The 20,316-nt window shown below is 40.7% G+C and overlaps 1 protein-coding gene across 2 annotated transcripts; it reads right to left on the bottom strand.

The window, feature by feature from the left end:
* Window positions 1-204: 204 nt before the first annotated feature.
* On the bottom strand, window positions 205-3,789 carry LOC113021747 (transcriptional repressor scratch 1-like). Of its 2 annotated transcripts, XM_026166462.2 has the most exons (3): window positions 3,097-3,233; window positions 2,402-2,522; window positions 205-1,529 (listed from the first exon to the last, which is right to left on the bottom strand). In XM_026166462.2, the coding sequence occupies exons 2-3, from the start codon at window positions 2,433-2,435 to the stop codon at window positions 718-720; spliced, it is 846 nt and encodes a 281-aa protein (XP_026022247.1). In that variant the 5' UTR covers window positions 2,436-2,522; window positions 3,097-3,233; the 3' UTR covers window positions 205-717. The 2 variants fall into 2 exon arrangements, with proteins under 2 accessions (XP_026022247.1, XP_026022245.1); XM_026166460.2 differs by lacking the exon at window positions 2,402-2,522 and having other exon boundaries at window positions 3,097-3,789.
* Between the last annotated feature and the right edge of the window lie 16,527 nt (window positions 3,790-20,316).

The raw sequence follows: 20,316 nt of genomic DNA, 5'->3' as shown, positions 1-20,316 counted from the left end.
GTTCATGTTTAGTAGTTTAGTTTTTCCCAGTTCAGGTTATCTTTAGTTCTGTTTCACATTTTCACCTTGTGTTTTATTTTTACAGTAACTCTCCCTCACACCTCCATGAGTGCCTGCGCTTGGATTTAATTCCTCCACACGGCTCATCCCATTCGCCATAACACATGTTTTGTATTTGCATATACCCACAGACATGAGCAAAGGGAAGTTACTCACTGGTTTTTATTGTCATCACCAAATCGATCAGACAGGCAAATATACTATATCAGAGTATACTTTGGCTTTTGTTCTCATCAAATCCAGCACCTGGCTTCTTAAACATGTTAAATTGACAAATACATTAACCCATAATAAATAAATAATCTTCAAATTGGCAAATAAATAGTTAAATAAGTTAATAAATATGCAAATACATTATGCAAGTAACCAAGCCATCTGAGATAAATTAAGAGCTTGGTGATATATCAAATGATAGTGATGTGTAAATTATTGCAATTTATAAAAAGAATATAAAATATTTTGCATTTGTAATCAACACTGAGATTTTTTATGAAATTTTCTACATGTTTCCTGAAGAATTTACTGTGAGGTTATTGCTTATGTCAAAAGGCAGGATTTTGATACATGCATTTGAAAAGTCTGAGAAGTCGCGAGCCGTCGTCTGACTTAGATATTTGAACTAGAAAAAAAACATATAAAGAAGAAAGGATTTTCCTTTCAGTCCTCAGAGCTGCAGTCACCCTCTGTTGACTGCCCTTTGAAGCAGGCCGACTCGTAATGCTTGTTCAGGTAGGATTTGAGCGCGAAGCTTTTACGACAACGTTTGCAGGAGTAGTGTTTGAACGCTGAGTGCGTCTGCATGTGGGCACGCAGATTGGAGCGGTCAGCAAAGGCTTTGCCACAGTGAGCGCAGGCAAACGGTTTCTCCCCAGTGTGAGACCTCATGTGACCCTGCAGGAGCCAAGGCCGGCTGAAAGCTTTGCCACACACCTTGCACTCGTGCTTCATGTCATGGGTCAGCATGTGCATGGCCAGAGCCGGCATAGACACATAAACTTTGTGGCAGGTAGGACATTTCCTGGCCTGCTGGCTGTCCAGACTTCGGTGAGTCTGCTTGTGCCTACTCAGATTGGAGGATGTGGCGTACGACTTGCCACACTCGCTGCACACGTGACGTCCTTTGGATTCCCCTTTGGCGGGGCTGCAATCTGTTGAGCTGCTTCCCTCGCTGCTGTCCAAATGGCTCCCTTCCATGTGAGAACATCTCTGTTTAGGCCTCCGGCGCGAGCGACCATCAGAGATGAGAAAGCCACTGATTGTGCACGCCTCCGTTTCAGGGCTACTGCCGTCCGACTCAACTGTGGTGCTAGAAACGGGGCTGTCCGGATCTTCCATGTCGTGGTCAGAGAACTCTTCCCCGCTGCTGCCCCCTGGGGAGTACAGGGGCCCTGCTGTGAGCCCAGTCTGCTCATGACTTGACTCCTTTGTGCGCTTAAACACTGACGGGATGATGTAATCCTGGATGTACCCTGGGAAAGAAAATACATATTTAATATAGACTCTAGAATTACTACATGGAAAAGAAAAGTGCCTTCTTACCCCAACCTCAATATGAAATCTATTCAGGAAACTATTTGTAAGTGCCAGCTTTAGCAAGCTCTAAGACTGAAATATTAATGAATCTGTGATGCACCTTTCTGATTCAGTCGATATTCTCAGTGGCTCCATTGAGAGCAATCACAAAGTTAAATAAATGAAAACACAATGTGCTGACTCTGAATCAAGAGTCAGGCACGTATAGTGCAAGCCAGCCTGGACCTTCTTGTCAGAGTGCTGCAGCTGCAGCAGCAGCAATCTGTCTAAATGTGTTTTGGAAGAAGGAACGGGTGGGGAGGGATGATCAAAACAGAGCATCTATGCAGTGAATCCCCTCAATCACTAAATCGTTTTAATCAGATCATTCCCCATCTGTGATGTTTGTGAGAGTGTTCATGAGTATGGTAATGGGGAGACTGAGTGACAGGTGGGGGTCTGCAATTTGGCAAAGAGGGAAGGGAGGGTTGGAGAGTGTTTTGTGGGTATGGTGGGGGTTGGTGGGGGTTCTGATCTTAGCAGCAGTCAGTGGTATATTGCCACACACACAAACACACACAAACACACACAAAATGGAACACAAAGGGAAGCAGACAGCTGGCATCCTAAATCTGAGGACAAATTATTCAACTGTGATGTTGGTTGTGGGTGAAAAGGGGGGAGGGGGTAAATCCACTCAAAGAATACTTTTTTATTTCTTAAATCTAAACACACAACATATTGTTCTCACACCCAGCCTCTGTAGAAATCCCACAGGTGAAAATCTCCTCTGCCAGTGCACAGCTCAAGTTTCACTTTATTGAATTACCTGCAGCACTCTCTATTTTCCAGTCAATACCCATCCTCTAAAAACCCTGTTCCATAACCTCTCACTGCTCCACATATGGATTGTGTTGCTGCAATCCTACTCCCTCTGGCTATCCAACATCCTGCAGGATCAGATGGAGAGAGATGGAGAGATGAATGGGCAGGTGGGGGGGGGGGGGGGTGATAAGAGGAGAGTCAAGGGCAACGGCACCATCTAAGGACACGACAATCCCACGTGGCTATCTGCTTTCGTCTGAGTTTTTATCTTTATTTTCTTGTTGGACCTGAGAAATGTCTGCATCAGTGTCTCCGCGCGTGCACGGCTCATCATTCACGTACACAATAGTATTAAAGCCAAAGGCTACTGTGTGATCTGGTCTGAGTATTAAGCCGATTTAGCCAGCATGACCTGAATACTATTTAGCATCTGCCGAGTTAGAAAACAAAAGTCCAGAGCCATTTGAAGTAGGTGGGTGAGCACTGGCTGTAGGGTTTTGGGGGTTTCCAAAAGTGATTATATAGGAAGCACGACGTAGCCCCTTTGTGTATAAATCCCTGTTTATTATTTGTTTGAGGAATCATTTTTTGCCTCTTCCTCCTTGTGAGGAAAACCATGTGAAACACTTTGTGCAGACAAATCAGTCTACAACCTACACAGCAAAGTAGAAAACGCAACTCAGAGAGACATTTACTCACTGTTTTCACTCAGATGCACGGCCAAGTTGGTGGATGACTCAGTGATGGCATGTGTCACGGTGTAAGAGTCATCCCAGTGCTGCTCCTGCTGCTGATGTTGATGATGATAGTAGTGGTTGGAAGAGGAGAAATCGTGAATCTTTGGCAGTTTCACCAAAAAGGAGCGTGGCATTTTTATTTTCCCCTGATGAAAAAGTGATCTAAACCTCCTAGAATAAAACGCAAACACGCAGTTGAACAGGAAAAATAAGAAAAACTACGCTTCCAGGTGGCCTTCTTGGAAAGGCCAATCAGCTGAGGATGCTGGAAAAAAATCTTTTTGGAAATTATTCAACGCCAAAAGAGAAAGAGAAAAGAGCAGCAAAGACAGAGCATAGCACAGAGTGGATGGAGAGGAAGACAGAAAGTGGTGAGGGTGAGACAGAGGCACACATACAGAGAAAGAGAGAGAGAGAGATGTCTGGACTAGCTGAGCTCAGCACTCTGCAGTCTTTTATACATGGCCCACGAGCCCCAAAGATCAGGTGGTGCTTTGGAAGAGGGAGCTGCTTAGCATTAATCCATCAAACATCCCAAGGGACACACGTCAAATTACCACGAGCCGTCTGTGCTTTTCCCTGCAAGCGCACTCACACACATGCACATACACACTCACAGCAGTCAACCACCACCTCCTCGTCTTCCCACCCACATCCCCCTCGTTTCGCCCCTCTGTCTCTGTCTGAAGAAGGGCAGACAATAGTGATGCAGAAGCACGTGGGTGACACTACACACAACATCTTGTCCTCCATTGTCTTTCAATGAAGTAGCTAACACAATTCATACTGCCTCAAACATATTTCACCCAACCTACCAACAACAGCATCCGCATATCCGGCTCGTTACTGAAATGTCAAACTGGAGTGACATGCTCCTAGCATCAAAATGGCTCTTATATATCTATCTATATCTATATATAGATATATAGATATAGATATCTATATCTATATATAGATATCTATATCTATATCTATATTAGGGCTGAACGATTATGGAAAATAATCTAATTGCGATTTTTTGCCCCAATATTGCGATTGCGATGTGATATGCGATTATTTTTTAAGGTCTTTGTCTTCTGTATTATTAAACAAAGACAAGCAATATATCATATAGTATGGCCAATACTATATTACATTAATTTTAAACTGTTCTTTCCTGGAAGACAGACCTCTGTTATGATGACATGAGGTGATGCATGAATTGATGACTGACATTTTTATTTAACTTCTTCAATCACAACAGTATATTTGAACATACACAATAGTTTATTTTTAGCTTACAAACATCTGAGCATAAAGTGCTGACAAGGAACCCTGGTGTAAACATTAAAATGAAAGTCAGTGCAATGTGCAGATTGCAGAAATATACATAAAAAAAATCAGTGGCTTTACCACACTCAGTTTTTCGACATCTGTGAACTACTAGACAGTCATTCAATTAAAAAATAATATTAAATAAATAAAACTAATAAATAAAAAATACACACATCTTACTGATCTCTGCAGTCAGTAACATTACACATAAAGTGCAAACATAATAGCAATTGTATAAACACACACACAAACACGCCTTTAAAATTTAAAGGCGTGAAATTGGACGGTCTAGTTCTGATTAGCGTCACCGCTGTCTCGGTGGAGTTTAATAAACTCGGCCGTCTGCCTCTTGCTATCTAAAATATAACCAGACACTGGTGTAAATTCTCGACTGTCTCATACTTCTGTTTAATAAGTTTTCTGTTTGACGTTTAGTCAGCTGTGTGAAAACCAAGGAGGAACCCACCCGGGGGATTAATAAAGTTTTATTTTATCTAATCTAATAACTTTAATCTCAGCCAAACCGATTTACTCACGAACAAACAAAACACTGAAAAAAGCCCAACAATAACATTTTTAGGTTGTCTAAGTGACTTATATATTACGTTTAACCCGAGCAGCGAAACTCCGCGGTGATCTGAAAATGATGTGCCGGGAGTTGTGCCGTTCTCGGCCGCATCAGTAACCCTCGAGCTCCCGGCTAGCTGTCGAGCTGGTGGGTAGCAGACGCCTCTGAAAACGTCGAAGCACTTTTGCAAATATGGGATATCTTGATAAACCGAGCAGATATTTGATGTTTACACAACTACTTTCTCGCCTGAAAATATTTTAAAAGTTTATTTTGTGACCCTGAAAGATTAGTATGAGTAATTTTAAAACTTAGTAGCGGCCGCCATTGTTGGAAACTGGAGTTTGGCTGGGCCGCGCTATGAATTCTGGGATATGGTAGTAATTTGGACAGCCTTCGGCGCGTCGCTGTGACGTAATCGGTCTACAAATGCGGCCTCAGGAGGATGCAGCCCATGAATTTGGACATGTCCAGAGTATAATCGCAGCCTTTGCGGTTAGAAAATTGCACTTGATCATGTCGCGATATTATCGCAAATGCGATATATCGTTCAGCCCTAATCTATATCGATCGATCGATATCGATATAGATATAGATCTATCTATCTATCTATCTATCTATCTATCTATCTATCTATCTATCTATCTATCTATCTATCTATCTATCTATCGATAGATAGATAGATAGATAGATAGATAGATAGATAGATAGATAGATAGATAGATCTATATCTATATCTATATCGATCGATCGATATCGATATAGATATAGATCTATCTATCTATCTATCTATCTATCTATCTATCGATCGATCGATCGATAGATAGATAGATAGATAGATAGATAGATAGATAGATAGATAGATAGATAGATAGATAGATAGATAGATAGATAGATAGATAGATAGATAGATAGATAGATAGATAGATAGATAGATAGATATGTTTAAAGTCAAATCTTCTCTTAAGCATTATAAGCACTATTTTTTCAGCTGCTCCCTTTAAGGGTCACACACCTGCACCTCTGCATGCCCCCTTCACCACATGCATGAATTCTCCCTGTTGCCTTCCATCATATTCTACTTTTGACCAAAATGTCCTTTATCTTGCTTCTGCAACGCAACCTTAATTTTGTCTCTAATGCTCCCAATCTGAGCTGTCCCTCTGATATGTATCGATTTCTGATCTTGTCCATCCTGGTCACTCCCAGGGAACACCTTAACATCTTCAGCCCCACCACCTCCGGCTCCGCTTTATGTCTTTGTGTCAGTGCCACCATCTTTAAACCATACATGCTAGCAGCTCTCACTGAAATCTTGAAAATCTTCCTGTTCACTCTTGCTGTGATCATTCTGTTCTTGTGTCTCACACACACAACAAAAACCTTCCTTCTCTTCACCATATCAGCCAGCTCTCTCCCTTAACCCATCATAGTCCCAACATTTAAAGCCACTGCTCTCACCTCCACTCTTCTGACTTTTGGTCAGCAGCACTGAAGGTGGTCATTGCTAATGTGGGCCCCAACCGATACGGTATGAAAATCTCAATCTTTATGATCCACATGCTTGATTTGGCAAAGATTTTATTTTGGATGCCGTTCCTCGCGCAACCCCATTTATCAGGGCTACACTCTGAGTAATTTATGGCTTATGTCCTCTACATCAGTTCCTCTAATGTCCACTTGAGGCTGGCTCGAACCATAACTCTCCTGTTTGTTAAAATGTGCAAATGTTTACATCATGGTATAATATATATATACTACAATATATACCATATACAACACAATAGACACTTTATGTGTCCCAGCGTTCCACAATAATGCCCCAGTACATATGAAGAGAGGGAAAGAAATGGTGCTTCACCCCCACATTAGATTACAGCATTTGAAGTTAATCTAATGTAGTTTCATAGTCATTCAGCAGATAAAAATTTTCCCATGTTTGACAGAGATTTTGCACTCACTGACCTCCTGTCCGAGCGCGTTCGTCTGTTTTCTTTTTCTTTCAGCTGCAGAACAAAACATATTTTTTTCATCTCCATCCTCTGTTTTCTCTAGGGCAGTTTTACATTTCTCTGAAGACCAACAAGCACTCTATAACCATGCAACCCTCATCAGGGTAAAAAAGGCCCCCACAGTGAGTTCCGGACTGTCGTCTGTGACTTGTTGACCTCTCTGTGCCTGCAGAGGTCACAGGGTCACATTGCGGTTGGTCCAGAGAGACAGCAGCAGCTTAAACGTAAGCTGGTTGGCTCACCTCACAGATGGCTCTGCAGGTTCAGTGTGATTGGATGATTAAAAACAAAATCTATAAACTCACTAACAGATGTTGATTGGAAAGGATTTGGAATTGGGACCTCATATAATGGCATGTTTAGAAATTCTCTGTGGTCCAGGCTAAAGAACAGACTCTCAGTGGTGCTAATACATTATTTTATATTATATATTTTCATATTATTGCCAACAAATTGAATGAAAAGTCCAGGATACAAATGAATGTGCCCTACCAACAAGTGTGTGCATCTCACTCCTCTGTGCTGAAGAACTGCAGGGTTGTATAGAAACTGTTAAAAACACACGAGTGACGGACAATGGTGAGCTTTGCCACCTTCAATGGAAAAGCGATACATCTAGCTAAATGAAAAAGATCATTGCATATTTCACTGCTACAATAATCTTAATGTTATAATGACTGCTGTAATGATATGACTGTCAAGAGTAAAAAGATGAGACAAGTCTGTGATCGAGCAGGGTGGTTTGTTAGTATGACAAGTATGAATATTCTCTGTTTATTTATTAATTTATTTGACTGACAAGAGTTGTGCTGCTGCATTTTGAGATTCTTTAATATAAAATGCTGATGTTAAGGGCCATGCCGAGTCAAATCAAGCTACGCGAAAGGAGGATTTAACTGTGGCGTGTTAAATAGCATTTATCCTTTTGTAATGTTTTTGATTGCAACCTTGTGTCTGCCAGATGGAAGAACAAAACCTAAGACTGTGCAAATTATATAACAGCGTCTTTGTGTGACAGCTGGGTGCTGTTTGTTTCAGCATTCAGTTTTACTAAAACACACTAAAAATTACATTTTTCCAGGAAGTACACTGCTTTTTAAACCTTTTTCTCTTTTTCCTGGTTTAAACTGGAGGACCATCAGTCTCATTAGTCAGAACAATTACAAGCTATTTAAAAAAAGAATCAACAACAAAGTGGAAAATATGGGAAACGGTAATGTCCAGTCTCTTTTTACAGTCTATGTTGGACCTATTTTTAGCTGTGTGGGTCACATGAACAGATGTTCTCTGATGTTTTAAGGTGTACATTCTGCGACTCCATAATTCTGTATTCTTTTAAATGATAATCTAAAACTGAGAATGAGCGATCCGGTCATTGCTGAGTCTGATTAAATGCATGTTAAGCAGCACTGTGGAGAATGCACCCAGAGATTGTCTATGAAAGCCTGTTGAGCTGCGATAAGTGAGATAATTTGTGTTAATCACATATAGTCATTAAGGCATCTGAAAAACAAACGCAGGTCCTTTTCACTGAGGCGTCTTTTCAGCACCTCTACAAAAATCTCCCACTCTGCCGTCTGACAATGAGGCAGCTGCATGCCCGTGAATGAGGGTGATTGTCTCTTTTCTTTTAATCAGCACACAAGATTTTCCCTTCTTCAATCTGCACATTTTTTTCACAGGTTGATTGTGAAAAAATTGGGAGTTGCAGAAGCTGGCTTGTGATTCATGTTTCAACATATTTCATGCTTTTTTTCCCTTTAACCAGGCGGCTTTGTACAAATGGTGTGAGGAATGCTCCTATGAGACTTGTCTTGCAGACCTCAACTCAATTAGAAGTGACTGTTTAAAGTCTTGCACAATCTGCCATATGCACACCCCTTCCCTTTGAGCAGAGAGGCATGATGAGAGGTCAGAGAAGGGGATGGGACAAACTTTCAGTCATCAAGTGAGGTGACTGACAAGGGATTGTGGATGCTAGGGGAATGCCAAAAAGGGGGAGGAGGTGATGTAGAACTGCGTTTTAATCTAGTCAGATCTCAGACCTGATAAAAGGAATCTGTCCATCTCTCTTTTAGATTCTCTGGGTCATCAATCACATATGCCACTGGCCTCTACTCTGGCTGATATCAGAGTCTCTAGGGAGAGGGCAAGCGTGAGCTACAGATGCTGTGTGAAATGGGAAAGCTAGCATGATAACGGGGAAATATGGTGAATACAGATATGATGATGCGCCTGATATACATGATGCTACTATAAGAGATGTTTTTAAAAGATCACGTTCATGTATATATGTAATCATAATGAGAAGATTTTCTTTTGCCTTTATATGATGTGTTTTATATGATTCCGACTTCTTGTTAATTACATTTAAGGAAAGGTGGAAAAAAGAAACAGTAAACGATGTCTCAAGCTCAGACAGGGCCCCAGTGGATTGCATGATTAGCTGGAAACCTGACCTTTTGTTTTGTTTTTACATTCTCATGAATCTCACTCTCTTGGCATGCTTCCACTCATAACGTGTTTTATGACATCATGTCTGCATCAGACGACACACAAGCTAATCAGCCAAGATTGTGTAGCTTCTCCTGCAGATCATCATGCAGGTGTGTTGCTGAAGATTTCAGGCAAACACATCACTAGACTACTGCACCACTACCTCTTCTTGTTCTTCTCATGACCCCTTTCAAACAAAGTCCTTAGATGAAATATAATAACTATAAAAACCATGTCGCCTGCTCACTGATGTTGTCTCTCTTTGTTTTCTTTCTGTCTCTCCAACCTGGCTTCTCTCTCCCTTTCTGTTATCATTTGTTTTTATCTGAGCTCCAGAGCTTTCATTCATCATTCGTCCATTTATTCATTGTTGAACTGCCTAGTTAGTGAAGTCCTGGCTCTCGGTTGGACCATTCGGGCCTGACATTGTCTTCTCCCTCTGAAAGTTTTGGATGTGTGCCTCAAAACATCAAAACAAAACTCAAGAAAAGGAAAGCAAAGCTAAGCGATCCACATCCTGACTTCATCTCTGAACTTGCATGAGATTGGTATTGATCTTGTTACTGAGTCACTTCATTCTGCTTTTAAGAAATGCTTCTGACACAATTCAATTACTAAATGTGCTGTACTCTAAAAACCCAACAGCTCAGTTGTTCTTGGGTCAAATTCTGATTGATTGGCAAGTGTGACAGTGGGGGTTCACATGAAATGAAAAAAGCACAAAACCCACCCCAATAAAAGACCAAGTAACAGAATATGCAAAGACAGTGGCTACAGTGGACACTTTCATTGTTTGGAACCCTTTGCATCTGTCAACAGATCCTCTGGATGGGCTGTCTGTAGCTTCCTGCAGTCGGCCAACAGACTATAACAGTATGCCTGGCAATAGAACGGACTGGCCTTTATATAGCACAAACATTAGCAAGATTCTTCAATTCAGTGTGCATAAGACAGACATTTCAGAGATAGAACTTAATAATACCAAATCTATCTGCATACAGATGGAGCTGTTGCCCATTGAGAGAAGGTCAAGAGCATTGTCTTGGCATGTGGAGAAGATAAGTAGAATGTGTCTGTACTCATCTAAAGTAAAAAGTCACACCCAGTGAAATGAGCCAGTTGACCATCACACGGGCCATGCCTTGGTGTCTTTGGTACCTGGTACTGACAGAGAGTGTGGTGTCTAAATGAATCAGTGCCCTCTCAATAATGCTGCATATTTCTGCATGTTCTGCCAATTCTGTTAAATACACAATCAACTGATGGTGTCATTGGTGGTGACATTGTTACTACAAGTGTCATTTGTAGCCTGGAGAGCACTTACACTAAATGGCTCTTCCTTAAATAGCCCTTCAGCATTGGTCAGTTCAATTGCACTATGAGACAGAGAATTACCTGCCGCATGCTCCCAAATGGAATCTCTCAATTGATAAAACACACCGGGAACCATTTAGGCTAATGCCTTTGCATTAAAGGAGCTCTTGCCCTATAAATGTGGAATTAAGGTTAAATCACCACATCTGCATCACAAGAGAAGGTGCAAGCACTCGATGTTTGTCTTAATTGAGAGGCTTGTGGTTAAAAGCGTGTGCATGTTTTAGCATTGGGGGTGGGTTGGAGTGAAACATGGTGCCTGCTCTTTGTTTGACAAGATTCAGTGTATGGGCTCACTAGGTGGGGTACTCTCACCCTCACACACCCTTTGTCTTCCGGCCATCTGCTAGGGCTTCATAATGACGGGAAGGGTGAGTATGCGAGGAGGGGAGGTTAAGGGGTTACTGAGCTGGACTAGGGGAGGGTAAGTGTGTGGGGGAGTACATTCCGTCACCTTACAATCATCCACTCTGAGCTGAGCCGAGCCAAGTAAGGCCAGGCGACAGGAGGCTGTAGGTGCTTTATCACACTGAGAGAGAAAGATTTACAGCTTCCGTGACCCCCACTCAGATGACTCCCCATTTCTCACATACTCACTCTGCTTTACTGCTTTTTTCAGAATGGAAGGTTATTAGGGAAAGTTATTAATGACAGCACTGCTCAGCACTTTTTCAAGTGAATACATTTTAAACACTACACAAAACCAGAAATCCTCAGTTTTCCATAGCAGGCGTTTTTCTTTCTTTTTTTTCTGAGCATTAAAAAAATGCAATGCAATTAAAATGTATAATAAATTTCAAAATAACATCTAGACCAGGGGTCTCAAACTTGGGGCCCACATCACCCCTATTTAGGACCCGCATATTGACGTGAAGAAATATAATGCAATTTGGCCTTGAAGTTAATGTTTCTGTTGGGGAGGGTTTGTTTGTTGTTGAGTGTAATGTTAAAATAAGTTCTTTAAAAAGCAAAAAGATATTTAGTATGAAGGCAATATGAGCAGAGTGCAAACATGTGGAGGGATTGGCTGTGTTAAAAATTAATGTGCATGTCTGCATTTTGATTTTGTTAAATATGAACAAAATGATAGCAGAAGTGCTGCCACATGTCTGGAGTGAAAGACAGTACAATGTGTTTATTTGGTAGTTCAAGGAGCACCTGCTTTTTTCCTGATCGATGCTCCAAGTGCCCTTTTCTTGAGACATTTTGTTTCAATGGGTGTGTGCATGTGAAGTTCTGTCTGTGCCCCTCAACAGTAACATTTAACTTTTTTTTTTTTTATATATTCTTTATTTCTACAATATTACCTCATAAAGATGATTACAGGCATTAATTAACACAGTTTACAAGAGAAAAACGAAACAAAACGAGAAGAAAGAAAGACAGATAGAAAGAAAGAGAAAGGAAAAAAAAAAGGAAAAAAAATTATATATATATAAAATAAAAGGAGAAAGCTCTGTCGGGAGTAAACAATTAACTAAATTGGTGGTTTCAAGCTTTAAAGAGAAAATTCGGTTTATAGGTATTAACGTATTGGACCCACTTATCCCAGCACAGATGGAACCAGGCCATCCTGTCATTAACATGAGCTGTTACTTCCTCCATCCTATATATCTCTAACGTAATTTCCCACCATAATGACAAAGTCGGTATGTCTTGCGAGGACCATTTCTTTGTTATACATTTCTTACTTGCAACCAATAAAGCTCTTAACAGACATATGTCATTTTTGGACCAGTTCTGCGGTATACAGCCAAAAAAAATTGTCTTCATATCCTGAGGGAATGTACAGTTAAAAATGCCTTGTAATATACCATGAATGTCTTTCCAGTAAGTCCGTAGCACAGGACAGTCCCACATAATATGGGTGTGATGGGCTCCTTGGTATCCACAGTTTCGCCAGCACACGGGAGGATTCCCATCATAGTGAGCCTTTTGACATGGAGTGATAAAGAACCTTATCAGAGTTTTCCATCCGAACTCCCTCCAGCTTTTGGAGGAAGTACTCCTCCATTGCCATTCCCACATCTGAGTCCATTCTTCCCTAGAAATACACATCCCTCCCTCCTTTTCCCATAACATCTTCACATAATCAGTTGAGTGTGGAAGCTTATTCATAAAAAAATTGTACCAAAAAAAAATGAGTCTTGTGTCAACATCCCCACTGTACGCCTGTCTAAATAAAGTTACCAATTCCACGTTAGTATTTGACATCTGACCGATTGTTGTCTTTATATAGTGTCTTATTTGCAAGTATCGAAAAAAATCCTGTTTTTCTAGATTGTGTCTCTGTTTCAGCGTGTCAAAACTAATAAGGTTCCCATCCTTTATCAAACTATCATATGTAGATAACCCTTTAGCAGGCCAGCTTTTAAAACGTGAGTCCAATTTATTCGGGGCAAAGTCAGAATCATATGCATACCATTTGAATAAAGCCAAATCCTGTTCAAGTTTGAATTCTTTCACGACTTTTCTCCATATATTAAGTGTGCACGACACCCAGGGGTTATGAATCTTGTCAATATATTTTCGAATATTCGAGTCCATCAGGACAGCTTGTATTGGGGAGGAAAACATATTCTCCTCTATAGTCTTCCAGTGTGCTTGGTAGCTTGTATCACACCAATTAACCACCGTTTTCAACTGAGCAGCCCGATAATAATTTTTTAGTGATGGCAACCCCCATCCTCCCACCTTCTTATGTAATTGTAAAGTTTTAAAACAAACCCTCGGCCGCTTCACCCCCCATATAAACCGCGATATTATTTTATCCCATTCATTGAAACGACTTGGATCAATGGATATTGGTAGTGTTTGGAATAAATATAATATTCTTGGCAAGATGTTCATTTTAATAGATTCAACTCGTGAGTGTAAAGAAAGAAAGGGGATCATGTTCCATCGCCTAATATCACCCACTATTCTCCTTTGTAGAGAACCAAAATTCTCCTCAGATAGTTTAGTTAAATCCTTGGGAATAACAACTCCTAGATATTTCAATGATTGTGCTTGCCAATTCATTGGATATTGAACAACCATGTGAGCTGGGGGGTTGTAGTTATAGCTGAGAATTTGAGTTTTAGACATATTAATTTTATATCCAGAGAGTTTCCCAAATTTTTGACACAGATTCATCAGCGAAGGCAAGGAGTTAGTGGGCTGATCTAAATAGATCGATATGTCATCCGCATAACAAGCGAGCTTGTGTTCCTGTCCTGCAATAGTGATCCCCTTAATGTCTTTATTTTGTCTAATTGATTGTGCCAAGGGTTCTAAGTACAATGCAAACAGGAGCGGGGACCAAGCACAGCCTTGTTTATTTCCTCTCTGCAGAACGAAGCTATTTGAGAGAGAACCATTAACTTTAATTCTTGCGGTGGGGTTAGTGTATAGTGCCCTCACCGTATCAACAATTCCCTTATGTAAGCCGAATTTATCCAGGACTTTATATAGAAAGTCCCAATTTACAGAATCAAAGGCTTTTTCTGCATCAATACTCATAAGCATGGCTGTACTCTTAGATGTCTGTATCTGATGTATTACATGAAGAGTTCTACGTATATTATCCTGAGTCTGTCGTCGTCTTATAAACCCCGTTTGATCATTGCTGATCAAGTCAGGTAAAAATTCTTCCATTCTCCTGGCCATTATCGAAGTAAACAATCTATAATCTATGTTAAGGACAGAAATAGGTCTATATGAGCCACACTCCATTTTGTCTTTCCCTTCTTTCGGAATAGCCGAAATAATTGCCTCCTTCCAACTCGGTGGAATTTGCGCTGTTTTTAACACACAGTTAAAAGTAGTAAGTAGTGTAGGGATCAAGTCCTGTTTGAATTCCCGATACCACTCCGCGGTGTAACCATCGGAGCCTGGTGACTTATTTGATTTCAGCCTATTGATGGCATTCATAAGTTCAGCTTCCGTCACCTCCGCTATCATCGTTTTATTTTGTTCCTCGTTAAAGCTTGGTAGGCATAAAGAGTTCAGGAAGTTGTCCATTTCGTGTTCAGCCCCCCCTGGGACTCCCGCATATAATGTTTTATAAAATGACTCAAAGGCATTTTGTATCTTGCAAGGATGAGTCATTATATTCCCCGTCTCTGGGTGTTTGATTTTAGTTACAGTATATCTTCTACAGTATATCTTCTTCTTAAGTTTCCATGCTAAAATTTTCATTGATTGCGATCCTCCATCATAATGTTTCTGTTTCAAATATAACAATTTTCTCTTTATCGTCTGTATACTCTGCGTATTTATTTCATTTCTAATCATTGTTAGTTTCTGCAAGGTGCCCGCTGAAGGCTTATGTTTGTGCTCACTTTCTAATTGTTTTTGAATCGCTTGTAAATCTTCCATTTTTTTCTCTCTTGCTTTTTTTTGGAAGGAGGCAAATGCTATAATCTTCCCCCTCATAACAGCTTTTAATGCGTCCCATAGTATCGGGGGTAAAACCTCCCCATTATCATTAATTTCAAGGTAATCTTTGAGCTCTGCCTTTATTACTTTCCTAAATTCTACATCTTTAAGCAGGGATGAATTCAATCTCCAAATTGAAACTTTTGGGTGTACATTCATATCAATCGTTAGGTACAGCGGTGCGTGATCACTTATATCTATCAAGCCCATCTTGCATGTTAAGATTTTATCCCTATCTCTTCCAAACATTAAAAAATAATCTATCCTCGTGTAAAGTGAGTGTGGGGCTGAAAAATGAGAGTAATCCCTCCTTGTAGGAAAGCGATTTCTCCATACATCAATTAAACCCACCTCATCGAACAGTGCTGAGATTCTTTTATATAATGTACTCGATCCCGACTTCTTTCTTTTAGAGCTATCTAGGTCCGGTTGTAGGCGTATATTCAGATCACCGCCGCAAATTAAAGGGCCTTGAGTTTCTGTCACCATTATGTTAACAATGTACTTAAAAAAACTTAGGTCACTTCCTGGTGGGGCGTACACATTCATTAGAGTAACCTGATTACCATCAACTGTTCCCCGTACCAGTATAAATCTCCCATCCTTATCTTTAAGTTCAAATGACTTTTCAAAGTTCAGTGCCCTGGAAATCAAGATTACCACGCCCCGTCTGCGGCCTGATTCATACGCTGAGGAGAACATATTTGTAAAACCCATCCTCCTGAGTTTTTCATGTTCATTATTATTCAAGTGTGTCTCTTGTAAATATACTATCGGCGCTCGATCTTTCTTCATTTTATTCAAGATTCGACTTCGTTTAATGGGATTCGTGAGCCCATTCACATTAAAAGATATAACCTTAATTCCTCTAGTAGTCATTTATCCGAAATAAAATATCCAGACTTAATTAATTTATCAACTGGTAAACTCCTTTTAACAACCCAAATAATAAACAACCACAATCGTCCAGAATCGGACAAAGAAAAAACAAAACAAGACAAAAAAACAAAAATAATATGTGATTCCAAGGTTGGGGTCAGTCCTAACAGACCCTGGCACGTATATCCCATAGACAGGGGGAAACCTCCCCTGACTGGAGGGCAAGGGCCCCTGCTAGCTCCTTTAAGGTGCATTTCTCCACAGTCTCTCTGCAATCTTAATCATCTAATAAGGGAAAAGTATTTGTTATCTCACCCATTGCGGCCGCACAGTATATCTCCATTAGTCTCCTGTCGTAGAGGGAGAGCACCTTCTAGATAGCTGAAGCTGCTCACTATTGGGACTTTCTCTATGTCCCTCCGAGTCACACCGCTGCGACTTTCCAATCTTCGCCCACGTCAAATTTGACAGCTGTTCCGTTAAGGTCTGCTTCTGGGCAACTTTATCAATCTGAAATCCCCTTGTCCGCATGTCCGCGGTTGCTTCCTCTGCCGTCGCATAAAGCATGGTTCCCTCTTGATAGAAGACCCTTAATTTAGCAGGATAAGGAGTCTGGAACCTTATGTTCTGTTGTTTCAGAGCTCTTTTAGCTTCAGCGTAGCCTTTACGTTTTCGCAGAATAGCTGGTGCATAATCCTGATCGCAATATATTTTCTGACCGTTCAACAGAACAGTCCTCTTGGCCCACGCTTTACGCAAAACTTCTTCCTTGGTGTTGTAACGTGCAAAACAAATCAATATCGAACGTGGGGTTCCCTCTCGGTTCCTCACTGCTCCCGGGGCCCGGTGTGATCTCTCAATACCAAGCTCTGTGCCCTGGGGGAGGTCGAGGCATTCCGTCAATACTTTTTCCACAAAAACTGTCATCGAAGACCCCTCCACTCCTTCAGGGACATTATACAGCCTCAGATTCTTTCGCCGGGCCCGGCTTTCCTGATCCACAATTTTGTTTTCTTGCTCGTTGATAATTTTTAACATCTTTAGCATCACCTGTTCCGCGTTTTGGACCCGGTCTTCCAGCTTTGCAATGCGGGTTTCTGCTTCGGTTATCCTGTTATTGGCTCTGACCAAGTCGGATTTAAATTCTTGGAACTCTCTTCGAAAGTCCCGTAATTCTTCCAGTATCATGGTCAAGCCCGAGCCTTCATCCATATTGGCCCTAGTATTGACTTCATGTCGAGATGGCGATGCCGCTGCCATAGGCCCTTCGTTTACACGTTCTTCTGCTGAGCTTTTCTGTTTGTCTCTTTTCCCCATGTTCATTTAACTATTAATCACAATTTTGCTAAATAAAAGATCTGGCTTGTATCAGTCACATTATGACCATTAATCAATGCCCTTGTCACCCAGAATGCATTCATAAATGTGCACTAAATTAAAACTTTTGTGAAGAACACAATTTGCTTTCAAAAAAGACGTGCATTTTACTAATGCAAGTCAGTTGTTCAGTCAACAGTTATGACAGGCCACAATACTGATGCCACCCAAATTTACAAATGATAACTGTAGATATCAAAACAGACGTTTCCATCTGTGTAAAAGTAGCAGTTGTTTGAGCCTCTTCTGCAGAAAGTTCTCTGCTGTTGCTCACTTCATGCAAGAAATCAAGATGATAGCTGTTGTATAGTGTTTTGACACAATTAATTATCTGTTCACTACATATCACAAGGTCAAGATATCCTCCTTTAGGTCTTTTTGTACAATTTATTTTAATTTTGCTGATTGCACTCTATGCATGTGGATTTGCTGTTCAGATGAGGTCAGTGGTCTTGTGAGTAAACTGGTATCACTCTACGTCATGATTTGGGGTTTCTCTGTCACTCATTATGGAAGTGTGAACATTAGTGCAAAAGCATGTCTTGGAAAAGTCCTACCTGGTCTTTTTTCAAGTAATCAATAGAAACAAAAAACAGGGCTGAAATGCAATGCTCTGTCAGAAATAGAACATACATCACCAATAATATAGATATATTTTGTCATATATCTATATTATGGCTAAAGCACTTCTGGATGGATGCAAACTGCATTTCGTTGCCTTGTACTTGTGACATGTGCAATGGCATTAAAGTGGAATTCTATTCTATTCTATTCTTATAAATATTCAGATTTTCTACCATAACATTTTGTTGCAGATTGGAGATGGTCCTGGGCTTGGTTGATTTGAAAGCTCCTTATTCTGGTGTTTATTGCATGTAGGGTGTTTTACATGTTTTAGTCTGTAATTTTTTTTTTATCCATATTAGAATGAAAATGATCCAGCTGATCACAGCAGATCACAACAGAGTGACTGAGAGATTCTCAGCACACACTGAGCAAGCTGACATTACAGCTGATAGAGGGGTTGAATGTGGAAGCCTCATTCACTGTGGATTGAATGAGGGTTAATATATAAGATCACTTTCCAATGCGTGAACTACGACAGTGAGGTTATTTAATTACATATAACACTGCATTTAGTTGATTGCTTCTCCTTGAAAGCTCTTTCTATAGCACATTAGAGAATGACTAGCACCCAGCTGTATCACCCACTGTGACTCATTCACCAGTGTTTTCCCCCACAGACTCAGGTCACGTGTCACCCTTTGTCCTGTTTCCTAGAGAAGTGGCAATGAAACAACAGCTGCTAAGCGACAATGATGTGTCTGGTTCCTCTCAGAAAAGCATCTTGCTGTTTAGCACAGAACGACTGACGACAAGCACTCAGTGGCGACCCACACCAGCGTAAAGCTTAGGCTAACAGCTTACTTTTACGACTAATGCCCCTCCAAATATGGCAAATGCACGAATAAAACAATGGAATAGTAGTAGTATTTGTAGTATTTGTAGTTTGCTGTGACTTTCACATTATATCATATGCCTGTGAAAGTTAAGGTATTAAGGTATTAAGTTACAGTGTGTAAAGTAACACAGGTAGATGCCAGTAGATTACAGATTACAGTCAACTGAGATCTGTTTTCTTACTCCTCCCAATTCAAGTGCATAGCCCTAGCTCCGCCTGCTGCTGTAGGACGAACAACTCTGGCTTTGATTCATCTGGAGTGACTGTAGGATGACTCTATGTTTACGTTTCTTTGAATTGGATCTAAAATTGCTAGACTGGAACACTCAGTGAATAAACGATCACACAATAGATACAACATGAGAATCTAATCAACAAACTGTGATTTTTTTTTAGACACTCCAGCCTAACATTAGCTGACATAATGTGATTTTATAACCAGCTATTGTTGTTATTTAACTTATTAGACAGGAGGGTCCCGCGTTTAATCTGCTAATATGAAATGACCATATCAGGAATAAATAAGCAGGCTTATGCAGGTTTTCATGTGTTAAGAGCCCTGACTTCAGACCAGGTGAAGAGGAATAGGACGACGTTTTATCCAGATGCTGGTTGCATGGCTGCTTTCCTTCATGTTTTTGCTTTTAGTTTTATTTATTTATTTATTTTTATTAAAAATTTAAATTTAAATAACCACAAAAAATGACAGACTGTACCATTAAGGATTTTGTGCATTTTCCATTTCCGGGAGATGAAAATGTTAAATCAATGCCTCTAGCCCTTTTAACTTACAATAAGAAGTGTGAAGCGGTGGGAATGAGAATCAGCACCTCCAAATCTGAGGCCGTGGTCCTCAGCCGGAAAAAGGTGGAGTGCCCACTCCAGGTCAGACACGAGTTCCTACACCAAGTAGAGGAGTTTAAGTATCTCGGGGTGACGGGAGAAGTGCGGGAGTGGGAGATCGACAGACAAATTGGTGCTGCAGCTGCAGTGACGCGGATGCTGTACTGGTCCATAATGGTGAAGAGAGAGCTGAGTGTAAAAGCGAAGCTCTCAATTTACTGGTTGATCTATGTCCCTACCCTCACCTATGGTCACAAGCTGTGGGTAGTGATCGAAAGAACCAGATCACGGATACAAGCAGCGGAAATCAGCTTCCTCTGAAGGGTGGCTGTCCTCTCCCTTAGAGATAGGGTGAGAAGTTCAGCCATCCAGGAGGGGCTCAGAGTAGAGCCCTGATCCTCCACATCGAAAGGAGCCAGTTGAGGTGGTTCGAGTATC

This window comes from Astatotilapia calliptera, chromosome 5 (assembly GCF_964374335.1).
Source record: "Astatotilapia calliptera chromosome 5, fAstCal68.1, whole genome shotgun sequence".
Classification (NCBI taxonomy): Eukaryota; Metazoa; Chordata; class Actinopteri; order Cichliformes; family Cichlidae; genus Astatotilapia; species Astatotilapia calliptera.
Note: the sequence above shows the minus strand (reverse complement) of the source record. Positions and strands in the feature narration are given on the sequence as shown.

What these genes read in the sequence shown, in the direction of transcription:
- LOC113021747 (XM_026166460.2), bottom strand. Translation starts at nt 3,268, where the DNA reads ATGCCACGCTCCTTTTTGGTGAAACTGCCAAAGATTCACGATTTCTCC. An exon ending in CGTGCATCTGAGTGAAAACA is followed by an intron (nt 1,530 to 3,096) that starts GTGAGTAAATGT and finishes TTTCTTTCCCAG; the next exon opens with GGTACATCCAGGATTACATC.